Source organism: Pituophis catenifer, unplaced genomic scaffold (assembly GCF_029215685.1).
Source record: "Pituophis catenifer annectens isolate HBS135680 unplaced genomic scaffold, rPitCat1.0.hap2 SCAF_17, whole genome shotgun sequence".
NCBI classification, from domain to species: Eukaryota; Metazoa; Chordata; class Lepidosauria; order Squamata; family Colubridae; genus Pituophis; species Pituophis catenifer.
Window position 1 is genome coordinate 12,996,804 of NW_027256897.1, and position 16,023 is coordinate 13,012,826.

General features: G+C 48.4%; 1 protein-coding gene across 1 annotated transcript in view; it reads left to right on the forward strand.

Annotated features, from left to right (window-relative positions):
* The window catches only part of NOTCH1 (notch receptor 1), a 112,608-nt gene that overhangs the window by 41,031 nt on the left and 55,554 nt on the right, over window positions 1–16,023 (forward strand). Inside the window, exon 4 of the mRNA XM_070955916.1 lies at window positions 15,461–15,723. Coding sequence (XP_070812017.1) covers window positions 15,461–15,723 — 263 coding nt within the window. The remainder of the gene's footprint in view (window positions 1–15,460; window positions 15,724–16,023) is intronic.

The window sequence follows — 16,023 nt, forward strand, 5'->3', positions numbered from 1 at the left end:
ACCTGGAAATAAGGAGGAACTTTCTGACCCTGAGAACAATCAACCCATGGAACAGAAGTTGCCTTCGGAAGTTGTGGGAGCTTCATCCCTGGAGGCTTTCAAGAAGAGACTGGGCTGCCATCTGTCAGAAATGGTGTAGGGTCTCCTGACTGGGTGGGAGGTTGGACTAGATGACCTACAAGGTCCCTTCCAACTCTGTTAATCTGTTAAACTAAAGTCATTGCATTATGATAAGCAAAATAGGCTCCGCTTGTGTCCAGATGGGCAGGTTTCGATTCCCAGAATTCTTAGCCATGGCTCTTCTGCTTGGGGAATTCTAGGAATTGAAGTCCAGACACTTGGGAGGACACACCTTGTGTGATGCACAAGCCAGGGAAGCAGTGTGGGTCTCTCCAGATGCCACCGGTTATAGCATTCCTGCAGTTCTGCTAATCATGGCCTGATGAGGAAACTATGGTCTATGAAGCACAATGGCCAGGTTTGCACACGGTGGAAAGCCAGAGGGCTAAACGTAGCTTAGGATAAGGGTTAAAACATTGGATTGGGACCTTCAGATCCGGCACACAGGGCTCCCTGTCACTCAGACGGGTCTTGCAGGATTGTTGGGAGATTCCCCGAGGGTGTCTCCCCCACCCCCAGTTCCAGACTACACCTGCAACAAAGGAATCAACCCAACGGGCCCAGCACCATGGGTCTCAAGGCCCTCTGGGTGGAAGTGCCACCACTGTCTGCCTGCCGTGCAGGACATGGAACTGTCTCTCGGTGGTGCTGCCTGTGGGAACGGCCACTTAGGAGAAGGGCAGAGAAGCGGTCGCTGGACGTGACCGCCCTCAAGTGAGCAGCGTGTGACCCGGCTGGTATCAGGGTCTCCGGCATATGACCGTTTGGAAATCTTCGTTGCAAGATGTTAATCTGGTGGATGGCGGCCAGGCTTTCTGACAAGCAGAGCAGCTTGAGAGGGGAGCTGATAAGTCAAAGGACGTGTGTGTGTGTGTGTGTGTGTGTGTGTGTGTGTGTGTGTGTCCTTGTCCTTTCCTTGGAGGAGGTCAAGCAGGAGCTGGACAGGCACCTGCTGGGGATGCACCGAGCAAGGCTGAGGATTCTCCGGCTCCAGCCACCTTTAACAGATTAACAGAGTTGGAAGGGACCTTGTAGGTCATCTAGTCCAACCCCCTGCCCAACCATTTCTGACCGATGGCAGTCCTGCCTCTTCTTGAAGGCTTCCAGGGATGAAGCTCCCACGACTTCTGAAGGCAACTTCTGTTCCATGGGTTGATCGTTCTCACTGTCAGAAAGTTTCTCCTTATTTCTAGGTTGAATCTCTCCTTGTTCAGTTTCCATCCATTATTCCTTGTCCGGCCTTCAGGTACTTTGTGAAATAGCTCAACCCTCTTCCTCCTCTCTGTGGCAGCCCCTTAAGTATTGGAAGATGCTCTCCTGTCTCCCCTGGTCCTTCTCTTCACTAGACTAGCCAGGCCCAGTTCCTGCAACTGTTCTTCATATGTTTTAGCCTCCGGTCCCCTAATCCTCCTGGTTGCTCTTCTCGGCACTCTTTCCAGAGTCTCAACCTCTTTTTTTATAGTGTGGTGACCAAAACTGGATGCGGTATTGAAAGTGTGGTCTTCCTGGCTTCTGAGGCCAAGGGGTGCTTCCTTCCGAAACGTTCTGGCCCAGAAGAGCAGATCCAGAAGCCACATCTTTTGCCCTTCGTGAATGCAGTAAAAGCAGGATCTCTGGGCTTCTGGTGGGAGGGCAGAGTTTGGCCTGGATTCCGTCTAACGTGATTTGTGGATGAATCTAAGCCCAGTTTGAGCTGCCCACGCCTGGGCTGGCCTTCCCCCCCCCTCCCTCATTATCCCCTGCCCTCCATCGGGGTCTGTAATAATAACAACAAACTACATAAAGATAAAATGGGGGAAGTTGGACTTCTGGGGCTTCTCAAACTTGCCCGCCAGGTTTCCAACCGGAGAGAAACTTGGGGACTTGTTGCTCTGGAATTCTTCCTTGGATCCCAGGCTGGGCTTTTCCCCTTGTTTTGTGTTAAGATTGGCAGTGACCTAGTAAGCATTCACTTGGGAAGGACTTTCTTTTTTCTTTTCTTTTCTTTTCTCTCCTCTTTTTAAAATCAAACCCGGGGGGGGGGGCTGGATCGAGAGGGAGGGGGGTGCCGCGGGGCGTTGTGTTTGTGCATGGCATCTGTCTCTGCTCCTGGCAGATGGTAGCTGGCGTTGTGAAAAGGCCCAGCCAACCTTCTGGATTAATCACGGGTGAAAGGTCGCCCAAACATCTGCCTCGGGATGTGTTGAGAAGCAGCATTTCTATAGAGGGGAGACGGGAAGGAAACAAAACCTGTTTTCGGTCGGAGAGGAGGGGGGGGAGAAAAAGGCGCGGGGACAATGGGAAGAACCGAAGCAGGGTATCCAACGCGACTGGTGGGGGGGTGGGGGGTGGGACGCTTTGTGGAGAGGGTAACCGGACACCCTCCCGCGGCCCTGGGATTTAAGCTGCTCTGGGGCTGCCTTCTCTAAAGTGGCACTCTTATTTATTTATTTATTTATTTATTTATTTATTTATTTATTGTCATATTTATATACCGGCCTACTCCCAAGGGACTCAGGGCGGTGAACAGCCAAGATAAAAATACAAATAACATACAAAAGTTAAAAGCTATTAAAAATAGATTAAATCATTTGGGTTCAAAAACAAATTTAAAAACATCCAATTTATGTAAAACATTTAAAACTAAGTACTAGAAGTATTATGTTATCTATAGTGGAGTTAAGGCTTCAGGGGGGGATTTAGTAGTCTAAGGATAGATAGGTTAATTTAGCTTATGATTGTTACTTGAAATACCTTGTATTTTGCTCTGGGAAGTCTGGGGCGGAGGGTGGGATGAAGGGAGGGAAAGGGTGGGGGGAATATTGGGAGGGAATTTTTTTTTTATTTTTGTAAAACTTTTCAATAAAAAAAAAAACCAATTTAAAAGGGAGAGTTAGGCCAGACCAGCCTGTTGGAATAAAAACGTTTTTAGGGCGCGGCGGAAAGTGCGTAAATCTTGGATGTTTCGTAACTCCGGGGGAAGCCCGTTCCAGATGGCAGGTGCCCCCACAGAGAAGGCTCTCCCCCTGGGGGCCGCCAGTCGACATTGTTTGGCCAACGGCACCTTGAGGAGCCCCTCTCTATGGGAGCGAACTGGTCGGTGAGAGGCTACTGGTGGTAGTAGGTGGTCCCGCAAGTACCCAGGTCCTGAGCCATGGAGCGCTCTAAAGGTGGTAACCGAAACCTTGAAGCGCACCCAGAAGACCGCTGGGTGCCAGTGCAGCTTGCGCAGGAGGAGGGTCACATGGGAGCACCACGTCGCTCCCATCACCACCCGTGGGGCCGCATTCTGGACCACATCTTGAGATGTGCAGGACTCCAGTCTCCATCGTTCCCCACTGGCTTGCCCGGGGCTGAATACTTCTTCTTAGAGGGGCTGCGGTGGGCTTGGGGTGGGGAGGCTGAGACCCAGGGAAGGGGAGCAAGGGGTTTCACCATTCAGTTGTCAAGTAGGGAGAAAATATAGTTGTGAAGCTCCCAGATTCCTCCCGTTCTGTCGGGAACAGAGCTGGGTTTTCCTGCAGAAGGTGCAAAATCCAGCCGCGCAGCAAACGCCAGAGTTTGGAGCTCACCTGGAAAGTGCGCCGGTTGGAAATCGCAGGGAATATCACAGGAGCTGAATGACTGCAGACCGGTTGCTCCGACATCCGTAGTTCTGAAAACCTTTGAAAGGCTCGTGATGGCCCACCTGAAGACCCTCAGGGATCCGCTGAGACCCCTTGCAGTTTGCCTATCAGGCAAAGAGACGCTGTTATGATGGCACTGCACTACATTTTGCAACATCTTGAATCCCCAAAGGACTATGCAAGACACCAGCTCAGCATTTCATTACCATCGTTCCAGATATTCTTACTCACTAAACTGACTCAGCTAGCTGTGCCTGAATTCCCCTCACATCCTGGACATAAACTGTTTCAACTTCTCCCCTCTGTATAGCCATAGCCCTTAGACTTATATACCGCTTCACAGTGCTTTTACAGCCCGCTGTAAGCTGTTTGCAGGGTCAGCCTCTTGCCTCCAAAAATCTGGCTCCTCATTTTACCCACCTCAGAAGGACAGAAGGCTGAGTCAACCTTGAGCCGGTCAGAATTGAACTGGTAGTCAGCGGAATTAGCCTGCAATGCTGCATTCTAACCACTCCGCCATCATAGCTGATAGGTAAGTAGGTAGATGGATGGATGATAGAGATAGACATAGAGATAGATATAGAGATAGACAGACATAGAGATAGATAGATAGCAATAGCATTTAGACGTATATACCGCTTTACTACCACTTTCCAGCCCTCTCTAAGTAGTTTACAGAGCCAGCCTCTTGCCCCCAATAATCTGGGTCCTCATTTTACCGACCTTGGAAGGCTGAGTCAACCTTGAGCCTGGTGAGATTCAATCTGCCAAATTGCAGTCAGCCGGCAGTCAGCAGAAGGAGCCTGCAGGACTGCACTCTGACCATTGCGCTACTGAGCACCGTATGCTGCTATAGGGCAGGGGTCACCAACCTTTCGGACCTCAGGGACCACTAAATTCATAATTTTAAATCCCGCGGACCACTAATATGAATTTTTTAAAAAGATAAATAGTGTTTAGTGCAATTTAGTGCAAAATAAAAAAAATGCAAATAATTTTTCTGAGGACCACCAAAATTTTCCCACGGACCACTGGTGGGTGACCACTGCTATAGGGGATTGCATGCCAAAACAATTAGACCCAAAGATAGCATTTTTCTCCCCAGGCCTTCACTCTGCTGAACACCTAATTCACACAGACACCCTGTCTTAGGTCTAAAGATGTAGATTAAAAATAAAAGCTTGGCATATTGGCTTTAGATAAGTTAAGCAGGTTAGGTGCTCTCCGCCATCCGCTACCAACCGAGACAGCCAAAAAAAGCCAGTGCAGTCCTTGGTTGCGTAAACAGAGGGATAGAATCAAGATCACATGAAGTGTTAGTACTGCTTTATAAGGCCTTGGTAAGGCCACACTTGGAATACTACATCCCGTTTTGGTCACCACATTATTTAAAAAAAAAAAAAAGATGTTGAGATTCTGGAAAGAATGAAGAAAAGAGCCACAAAGATGATTAGAGGACTGGAGGCTAGAAACCTATGAAGAATGGTTGCAGGGATTGGATGTGTCATAGTGAAAAGAAGAGACTAGGGGTGACATGACAGCAGTGTTCCAATATTTGAAGGGCTGCTACAAAGAAGAAAGGGTCAATTTATTTTCCAGAAGACAAGACAAGAAACAATGGATGGAAACTGATCAAGGAGAGAAGCAACCTGGAATTAAGGAGAAACTTCCTAACAGTGAGGACAATTAGCCAGTGGAACTGCCTGCCACCAGAAGTTGTGGGTGCTCCATCACTGGAGGCTTTTAAGAAGAGATTGAGCAGCCATTTGTGCAGAATGGTATAGCCTTTCCTGTTTGAGCAGTGGGGTTGGATTAGATGACCTCTAAGGTCCCTTCCAATTCTATTAATCTGCCCTTTTTCTGAGACTGGGACAGAAGAAGAGAAGAGCTTTAAGAGATCGAGCTAAAAGACCAGCAAATGCCATCAGCCAAGTTATGTCGGCTGGCGACACCCAGGGGGAGGGCCTTCTCTGTGGGAGCCCCAGCCCTGTGGAATGAATTGCCCCCCGAAATGCGAAAGATTTCCGACCTCCGGGTGTTTCGCTGTGCTCTGAAGACCCTGTTGTTCCACCAGGCAGGGCTATTAACATAATGTTTTAAATTGGGGTATTTTAAATTTCTGGGATTTTAATTGGAGCCTAATTATTTAATGATTTTAAATTTTAAATTGTTGTCGTGTTTTTTGTGTTTTTAAATAGGCTGTACACCGCCCTGAGTCCTTCGGGAGAAGGGCGGTATAGAAATAAAATTATTTATTTATTTATTTAAATTGAGCGTGCTGTATGCACTTCCCTCTGTGGCTGCTTTATTTTCCTTCTGAGTCGGGAAAAAGCTGAGTCGGTGCTAAAACTGTGCTGATAATCCAGTCCTTTTGGATCCACCTCCCTTGGTTCTCTTCTTCACACCTGGAGACGCCTGTTTCTGCAGTTGTTGTCCGCGTGGGGTGCATCTGTAGCCTTGTTCCAATCCATCTCTACGGCTTATTTGGCGGCCGTTATTTCTTATCTCCCCAGTTCAAGCTCTTCTGCAGATAAGGCCAGTCCCGTGTTGGAGATACTCTGATCTTGAAGCTTGATCAGATCAGAAATCGCTCGCCGGTTCTTTGGGAAGAGATGTCGACCAAGGCCTTGGCCTCTCTGGGTGGGACCTCCTGCTTGAAAACCACCAGAATGGGGGTTGTTGTACAGAGCAGGGGTCTCCAACCTTGGCAACTTTAAGACTTGCGGACTTCAACTCCTGCTGGCTGAGGAACTCTAGGAGTTGAAGTCCACAAGTCTTAAAGTTGCCAAGGTTGGAGACCCCTGCTCTGTGCAGAGGAAACCAGGCATGGGGAAAATGCTCTTGAATCATACGAGCCCAAGGTCAAGAAAGGGGAACAGGTTTAAAGAGGCTTGCAAAATGCCACGGGATCGGGAGGTTTCCTTTTAGCCTCCGGCAGGGTGTGTGAGGCATGGATGACAGTCATAGCCGAGGGGAAACAAGGACTTAACTCTTTCTAGGGGAACCTGCCGCACCAGGAAGCTCCCTTTCCAGCCCGCTTCTTCCTTTTAAAAGTTGCTTTGAGGGGGTGGGGGGTGGCGAAGGTGATAGTCGGTTGACGGACTGCAAAGTGAAACCTTGTCTGGATGCAGCTTCGTTATTTCCAGCCATGTGGAGAAGATCTTCTCCTTCTCCTTCTCCTTCTCCTTCTCCTTCTCCTTCTCCTTCTCCTTCTCCTTCTCCTTCTCCTTCTCCTTCTCCTTCTCCTTCTCCTTCTCCTTCTCCTCCTCCTCCTCCTCCTCCTCCTCCTTCTTCTTCTTCTTTCTCCTCCTCCTCCTCCTCCTCCTCCTCCTCCTCCTCCTCCTCCTCCTCCTTTTCCCTCAGGTGCAGGGTCTGCTTTTTGGATCATTGAGTGCCACTTTGCATGATCAGCTGTGTCTCCAGGGCGCAGGCCCACAACTTGCATGTCTTTGTTGATGGTGTCTTGTCATCTCTGTTTTGGATGCCCGCGAGGTCTCCGGGCATTGAATTCTATTTGGTAGGCAGTCTTGGCCATGGTGGAAGGTGCTGTTCTCTGGACGTGTCCGTATCAGTGGAGTCAGCCATCTCTTATCTTCTCTGTAATTGTGCCACACCAAAATGCTGTCGAATGGTGTCATTTGTGATGCGGTCAAGAAGGGAGGTGCCCAATATCAATGGAGCTTTTGCATTTCCATGGCATGGAGAGAGCTTTTGGTCCCTGTCGTTGAGGGGTTAATTTTCCTGCGGGTCAGAAAAGGGTTTGTACCTGCTCACTGTGATAGCCATCTTTGGGCCCCTCCCAATTCTTCTCGCATGCCCAGAGGTTGACTGCTCTGGTTGTTATCTAGTCAGATTGCAGAATTTGGGTGTGTGGTTTAGTGGTTGTGCGTACGCAGGTTTAAAGCATGTTCCGTTGAGTATCCCTGGGCCTTAAATCAGCTGCATTCTTTTGTCCCAGAAGGGTCTGTTCAAATTTTGTATTGATATGTGTTTTAGTTCTGGCTGTGCACCGCCCTGAATCCACAAGGAGAAGGGCGGGATATAAATTGAATTGAATAAATTACAGTTAAATCTGGAGTCATTCTGTTTTGTACCAAAAAAAAAAAAGATCAGGAGTTGGGTCACATCTTTTGCGACTAACAAAGAGTTTACCCAGGTGTTTGCAAGAGCTGGATAGAGTGGAGGGAACTATCAAAAATGCCCGCTGGCAGGGAGTGGCTGTGTCCAGCAGCAGCTGGAAGCATTTTTGCAGAGTGGGCCAAATGGTGCCCTCTCTAATAAAAATGCTAAAAAGTAAAACCCCGATTGGCACAAGTAGCATAAACTCACCCTACACAAATTTGCACCAGAACCAGTGATGCACATTGGCAGAATTGGCTCTCTTGCCCAGTTGAAATTGACCACCTGTTCAGCTCTGGACTGGCACTTTCTCAAGATCAGCCCCTCCTGGGTTAATTCCACACACTCTGGTGGCACAGGAGGGTCCTGGGTGAGCCTCGCTTTGCCAAACGCTGCTTGGTCTTTTCTGCAATCTGGGTGGCAATAGACCTGGAAGGCAGTCACCAGAGAGAAGGGGGCACGGACTAAAACAGGGGTGGGGAACGATGGCCCTTTTATTTATTTATTTTATTCAATTTGTATACCGCCCTTCTCCTAGTGGACTCAGGGCGGTGCACAGCCAGAACTAAAACACATAACAATACAAAATTTAAAATTATTAAAAGAATTATATACTTTGGCCCAAATTTAAAACAATTCAATTAAAACCCAATGACAATTTAAAAACTACAAAACTAAAAAAGACTAAAAAAGGGGGGGGTGTTTCACGCCAGCCCTGCTTGATGGAAAAGAAAAGTTTTCAGGGCATGGCGAAAGACCCGGAGATCCGATATCCTTCTTATCTCCGGGGGCAAATCGTTCCAGAGGGCGGGAGGTGCCACAGAGAAGGCCCTCCCCCTGGGGGTCGCCAGCCGACATTGCCTGGCTGACGGCACCCTGAGGAGTCCCTCTCTGTGGGAGCGTACTGGTCGGTGGGAGGCTATCGGCGGCAGAAGGCGATCCCGCAAATACCCAGGTCCTATGCCATGGAGCGCTTTAAAGGTGGTGACCAACACCTTGAAGCGCACCCGGAAGACCACCGAAAGCCAATGCAGCTCACGCAGGAGAGGTGTCACATGGGAGTGACCCCTCGCTCCCATAATCCCCCGCGCGGCTGCATTCTGCACCAGTTGGAGCCTCCGGGTGCTCCTCAAGGGGAGCCCCATGTAGAGAGCATTGCAATAGTCCAGGCGGGAAGTGACGAGTGCCTGAGTGACTGTGCGTAAGGAATCCCGATCCAGAAAGGGACGCAACTGGCAAATCAGGCGGACCTGATAAAAAGCCCCCCTGGCCACGGCCGTATGACTTATGGACTGCAACTCCCAGAATTCGTGAGCTGGCTGAATTCATGAGGAATTCTGGGAGTTGAAGTCCACAAGTCATAAAAGGGCCATCATTCGCCTTTGACCTAAAGTGACCACAGATCCTGACCTTCATATCATCAGCCACATTGTTGGTGAAGCATGCTAGATCTATGTCCATGGGCGTCATTGTGTAGGGAGATGTGAGAAAGGACAGCTTTGAAAAGGGAAGTAAAGGTTGTAGAATCGAATAGAATAATCTATTCTAGGGACCTTGGAGGTCTTCTGGTCCAGCTCAAGCAGGAGAACCTAAACTATTTCAGATAAGTGACTGTCCAGTTTCTTCTTAAAAAGAGGAGGTGATGAAGCACCCACAACTTCTGGTGGCAGGCTGTTCCACTGGTTAATTGTCCTCACTGTTAGGAAGTTTCTCCTTAATTCCCGGTTGCTTCTCTCCTTGATGAATTTCCATCCATCATTTCTTGTCCTGTTTCTCTGGTGCTTTGGAGAATAATTTGACCCCCTCCTCTTCTTTGTGGCAGCCCCTCAAGTACTGGAATGCTGCTATCATGTCACCCCTAATTCAACCCCGAATGACCTTAAACTCTGGGAGGGGTACGGGGTGTCCGTGCCAAGGTAGATCCTGGGTGTGCTCTGCTTTGGGAGTTGGGAGGCTGAGCGGATTCTCAGATCTGGACCAGCAAGCGAAAAGGAACCTCAAGATTTAGCCTATGGAAATGGGCAGGATACCCGTTGTGCACAGATGGGCAACTTCAGCAGGCCAGGTTGATGCCCCAAACTTGCCCGACCCTCCTTTTACGGGTGAGAACCTCGGCTTTGCTAATCCAGATGCCTAGGAGAGGCTGAGATTCTGCATTTGGACAAAAAAGGGCATTTTTTAGCAGGCTGCTTAGAGAGCAGAGCACGGGTGCCAAACTCCACCAGGGTTGCCTGTAGAGTTGGGAGGCAGATCCCTACATCGGGGTGCTGCCAGCAAATATTCCTCCGCTGCGCATCAGGGGCAGGTCCCCACAATTTCTGGGGGCTCTGGGGCCCAGTCTCTTGATTGCCTTATGAGAGCCTGTTAAGACAAGAAACGCATCAGGGAAGCACTCTTTCTCTCGTGCCCGCTCTCTTTCCCTCCCTTCATCCCTCTCTCTTTTCCTCTCTTTCTTTTTCCCTCTCTGTCTCTCTCTTTCCCTCCCTCCCTCCCTCTTTTCCTCTCTCTCTTTTTCCCTCTCTGACTCTCTCTTTCCCTCCCTCCCTCCCTCTCTCTTTTTCCCTCTCTTTCCCTCCCCCTCTCTCTTTTCCTGTCTCTTTCTCTTTCCCTTTCTCTCTCTTTCCCTCTTTCTCTCCCTCTCTTTCTCTCTCTCCCACTCTTCTTTTTCTCTCTTTCTTTCCCTCCCTTCCTTCCTCTTCCCCTCTCCTGCTCTTTCTTTCCCTCCCTCCCCCTCTCTTTTCTCTCTTTTCCTCTATCTTCCCCCTTCTCTTTCCCACCCCCTCTCTTTCTCTTTCCCTTTCTCTCTCCCTCTTTCATTTCATCCTCTTCTTTCTCTCTCTCTCCCACTCCTCTTTTTCTCTCTTTCCCTCCCTCCCTCTCTCTCTTTTGCTCTCTCTTTCCCTCTCTCTCTCTCTTTCTCTCCTCCTCTCTCTTTTCTACTCTCTCTTTCCCTTTCCCTTTCTCTCTCTTTCTCTCTTTCTCTCTTTCTTCTGAAAATCTCTTGCTCTGCAATGCCACAACGCTTTGCTGGGTCTCTCAGAAGCAACCGGGGGCTGCAGCACAAGTGGAGGGGAGGAAGGAAATGGCAAATTGCAGCCTCTTCTCTGACCACGGTGTCTCCGCTGTGGCTCTGGGCCTGTCTTTTTTTTGGGGGGGGGAGTTTCCCTGCACCCTGTTGCACAGCCCAAGCATCCGGCTAAATTCCCCAGCAGCACAAAGCCCCCCCCCCCGCCTGTGGAGCGTTGGCCTGCCAAGGCGGTGTTTTGGGCGGCAGCGGGGGTGGGGGAGGGGAGTGTGGTAGCAGCTGCTGCCCCCTCATTAAAATGCACACCTGCTCCCAGCAGATGCCGCGGGTGCTGCTACTGTGCCCGCTTTTCTTTCAATTTGGCCTGGATTCTGCCCATCTCATTAACTCAAAGCGTCCCCAAACTTCAGGGGATTCTCACATAAGGTTTCAACAAGAGGATTGAAAATGGACGCTATAAAAAGAGGGTGGGAGAGAGAGACTAAAACTGACTCCTTCCCTCCTTTCTTTCTTTCTTTCTTTCTTTCTTTCTTTCTTTCTTTCTTTCTTTCTTCTTTCCTTCCTTCCTTCCTCCCTCCCTCTTTTCTTTCTTTCTTTCTTTCTTTCCTTCTTCCTTCCTTCCTTCCTTCCTCACTCTTTTCCTCCCTCCCTCCCTCCCTCTTTTCTTTCTTTCTTTCTTTCTTTCTTTCTTTCTTTCTTTCTTTCTTTCTTCCTTCCTTCCTTCCTTCCTTCCTTCCTTCCTTTCTTCCTTTCTTCCTTCCTTCCCTCCCTCTTTCCTTCCTTCCTTCCTTCCTTCCTTCCTTCCTTCCTTCCTTCCTTTCTTTCTTTCTTTCTTTCTTTCTTTCTTTCTTCCCTCCCTCCCTCCCTCCCTCCCTCCCTCCCTCTCCATTTAAGGACAGAATGTGAAACTTAGTGTATCTGCCAATCTGCCAACTACAGCTTTGCCCCCTCCCCCCCCCCTTGCCAGTTTCCATTTAGTATTTGTTTTCCGCCGTGACTGAGTTCTTTGGCACACAAAATGCCCTCTTCCTGGGAGACCTTGAAACTTCTGGGCCCAGACCCCTCCCCACTGAGCCTTTGGCAATCCCGGGAGGGTTTCAGCAGGAGAGCAAAGGAGGCCTAGAAGAAGAATGTGAGGAGAAAAAGTGGGAATTCTTTGGTAGAAATGGTGCAAATCGCAAATTAGGAGCAGCTCCATCAAGAATAGGCCAATAAGCCCTTGCAGAAACAGGATACGGAATAACAGAGTTGGAAGGGACCTTGGAGGTCTTCTAGTCCAACCCCCTGCTCGCTCAGGAGCCTTTGCAGGCCGCAGGCGGCTTGGTGCCCCAAGAGCACAGGAGCCGTGATTGAGAAGCAGCCCCTGGGGTGCAGTGAGTTGTGTCCCTCCTACACAACCTCGGTTTGCGCCGTTTGGCACCTGGAAAATGGATGCGAAGCATAAATATGGCATCTGCTCAAGCCAGGAGAAGGTCGGTCCACACAATTCGGCTCCCTGGCTGACAAAGTGTGCTGGCTATGTTCACAACTTCCCCTTTTGAAAACTCTGCTTGTTTCGAGGCACTTTCCCTTTTCTTCCTCCCCTTTGGACCAAAAGTGAAAGGGAAAATCCAGAGGAGGGAAGAGAGAGAAGCTGGCACCAAGACATCAGTCTTCTCCCCTCCCCTCTCCTTTCCCTTCCCTCCCCCTTCCCCTCCCTCTCCCCTCCCCCTTCCCCTCCCTCTCCCCTCTCCCTCCCCTCCCCTCCCCTCTCCCCTTTCATCTCTCCTCTCTCTTCCCCTCCCTCTCCCTTTCCCTCCCCCTCCCCTCTCCCCTTTCATCTCTCCTCTCTCTTGGAGGCTTTCCAAGCAAATGATGGAGTGAGTTGCAGAGAGAATGAAGTAGCCGGCAAGGAAGTCAGGGTTGGCAGCATCAAAACAAAGGAATTTGGGGTTCCTTTGTACCCCGGCAGAGATCCCCAACAGGGACTCTCTGTTGCACTGAGGATATTATCTAGTTGGGCAATGAAACGCCTGCATGAAAACCACCAAGCTCAGAGAGCACCCAGGGCCCCTCACAGTCCTCCTCCTCCTCCTCCTCCTCTCACTGATGATGTTACCTAGTTAGGTAATGAAACGTCTGCAAGATAACCACCAAGCTCAGGGAGCACCCAGGGCCCCTCACAAGGGGGCCTTTCCTGTGTTCAGCCAGCTTGGAGCTCAGCTTGGTCACGTTGCCAGTTTTTCCCCCCCAGGGATGTCCATCTCCCTTCCGAAGGGCCAAACGGAGAGGGCTGCTTTGATGAGCCAGTTGGCTCCAGTTCCTTTTGGCGATGCGCAACAGATGGCCAGCGACCAGTGGATGATGGCCGTTGCAAGGCCATTACCTTTCTCAAAACGTAAAGGAAGGAAAATACAAATAACCCCCGCCCCCTCCTGCTGCCATAAGGCTCTGGCTGGTGGGCCTTTGGATGGCCATGGAAGAAGCTTCAGTTTTTCAGGAAGGATGAGACTCTTGTGCGGAGAATTAAGCTTGTAAGGGACTAAACACCTCAGCGCACACACAAAAAAAAGAGCCACTCACTTTTGAAATGTAGAGGCGAATGGGAATTAAACCTAGTTTAATTCTCCTAGTTTCATGATGAAAACTGCAGGTAGCCTTTGATTTACAACCACTTGTTTAGTGACCGTTGGAAAGGATGACAGGGCTGAAAAAACGGGACTTCCCATTATAGATTCTCCAAGGTCACCTGATCAAACTTTGCAAACTGTTTCCCTTCTAAGTGGCTTAAGTAGAACTCCCGTCTTTTCCCCAGAATCTCAAATTCTTTAAATCGGCATTTCACAACCTTGGCCAGTTTAAGATACAGTAGTGGCCAAAATTGTGGAAACCTTTTGGGAAAAGTGTATTTTCTAAAACTAACTAATAACACCACTTTTTTTTTTTTTAGAGAAGCACCATAAAATTATACATCAATGGAAAGATAATTTAATCAAGGATGTAATGCAATCACTTTTATGAAGGATTTGCTATTAGAAGAGCAGTTACAGTATAAAGAAGAAAAGTGAAACACGTAGAAAAAATGAGAGATACAAAAATTATATACCATAGAAGAAACGAGATATACAAAAAGGATCCCCATGTCAGTTAATACTTAGTTGGGTAACCTTTAGCATGAATTACGGCCTTACAATGTCTTCCCATGGAGTGAACCAAGTCTTTTAGTTCTGCAGCTGTTATAATGGGAAACCAAGATTGAACGATGGCTTCTATTAACTGGGTTTTATTGCTGGGTGGCTTCTGGCTAACAAGTTTCTTTAGTCAGAAAATCCATAGATTTTCCATTGGGTGAAGGCTATTCCCAGGCTATTCATTCCAGCAGTGGAATAGGATTAACTTGAAACTCAAAAAAACAAAAAAAAAAGTGGTGTTATTAGTCGTTAAACCTCAAAAATACACTTTTCCCAAAAGGTTTCCACAATTTTGGCCCAAAGTTGAGGAAATACCGAAGTTGGAATTGGTTGTAAATCCCTCCCTCCTAAATAAAGAGGTTTGAAAATCTTAAGCCTTTTTGAGTGGGCTTTTTGATAGATGGGGATTTTAAAGAACCAGCAAATAATCTTCTCTTAGCTTCCAGTAACCTGCATATTTATTGGGCAAAGTGTTCTCAGAGATTTAAAAAAAAATATTCTTTAAAAACCTCTCATAGGGCTCGAAAAATGATCTAGAACATGGACAGGTACTTTTAAGTTGGAAATGTGGAAAGGAAAAAAGTCGGTTTATCATGCCTGGTGGATTTGCAAAAATGCCAGAAAATCCTGATTTCCAATACATGCCTGTGACCCAAAGTATTTTAAAGATGAATATTCAATTAAAACCAGAGCTTTCCCTGTGTGACAATTAGAAAACAGTTCTGGAAAGTGGGTTTTCTATATGGCTGTGAGATTTTTATACGCGTAAAAATGGTAAGACTCTGAAATACTCACAGTGAAGATGCAGGATTAGCAGAGGTAACACAATCAACCTCCTTGTTTAAGGAAAGGACAATAACTGCCATGTGCCTGGAATACCCTTGATGGACTTTTTGCTGGGGGGGGGGGAGAAAAAAACCCCCGAACTTGTGATTTTATGTGTTTGATGATTAGAAACGGTAGACGATGAAAAGAATTAAATTATGTTGTAACTTTAAGAGATGGCAAAATATAAATGTAACTGCGGTTAAGAGGATTGGCAGTTGCTTCTTTACAGTGTCACTTTTTCCTAATTCTTCCTTTTTTTGGTGCTTTTTTCACGTTATTTTACTTTTTCAGCATTTGCATTCTTTTTATTCTTTTCAAGAATTTCTTTCCTAAGAGTCACATTAAGGGGTGGGGGGAGGAAACCCTGCATAAGGGCTGCAAAACGAGCCTTAGAGACTGTATCCAAAGGCTGTCATTCATTCGAATCCTGCTCTTTCGTGATCTCCCTGTCCATCCGATGCCCTGCCAGCCTGAAGCAGGAGAGACGGGAGAAAGTTTGGGTGGCATTGCAAACCCGCCGAAGAACGCCGAATAGCTGTTGCTTGCTCCTGCAGGTCTCTTACTCATCCTCTTCCTCCTCCTTCTTTTCTTAGATGCTCCAAGGACTTTATTGGCCAGCGCTGCCAGTTCCCGAATTTGTGCCTCAGCTCCCCCTGTAACAATGGCGGCACCTGCCACCCCGTGGTTGAGGGCAACGCACCCGATTACATCTGTTCCTGCCGGCTGGGCTACATCGATAAGCTGTGCTTGACCATTGAGGAGAATGCCTGCCTGAGCGGCCCCTGTCGCAACGGAGGGAGCTGCGATCTGGTCACCTTGACCGAATACAAATGCCGCTGCCCTCCAGGCTGGTCAGGTGAGAGAGAGAGCAACTGGCACACATCCCCAAGAGAGGGCCCCCTTTGAGATTCCTGCAGCTCCATGCCTGGTGTTCTGACTTGGGCTTCCTGAGGCAGTAAAAAGCACACGATTAGTCCCAAAAACCCTCTTTTTATTTCAATGGCTGTGAATTCTGTTCATTCACAGCCTGCGAAGAGTCACAAATAGCTTGTAAAGAGTCCGACAGAAGTCTGCCACAGTCCTTCAGGATAAGGCTGATAAACACCCACCTTTATCTCCCCTGACACACTGCCAAAGACCTCATTGGCAATTAGCT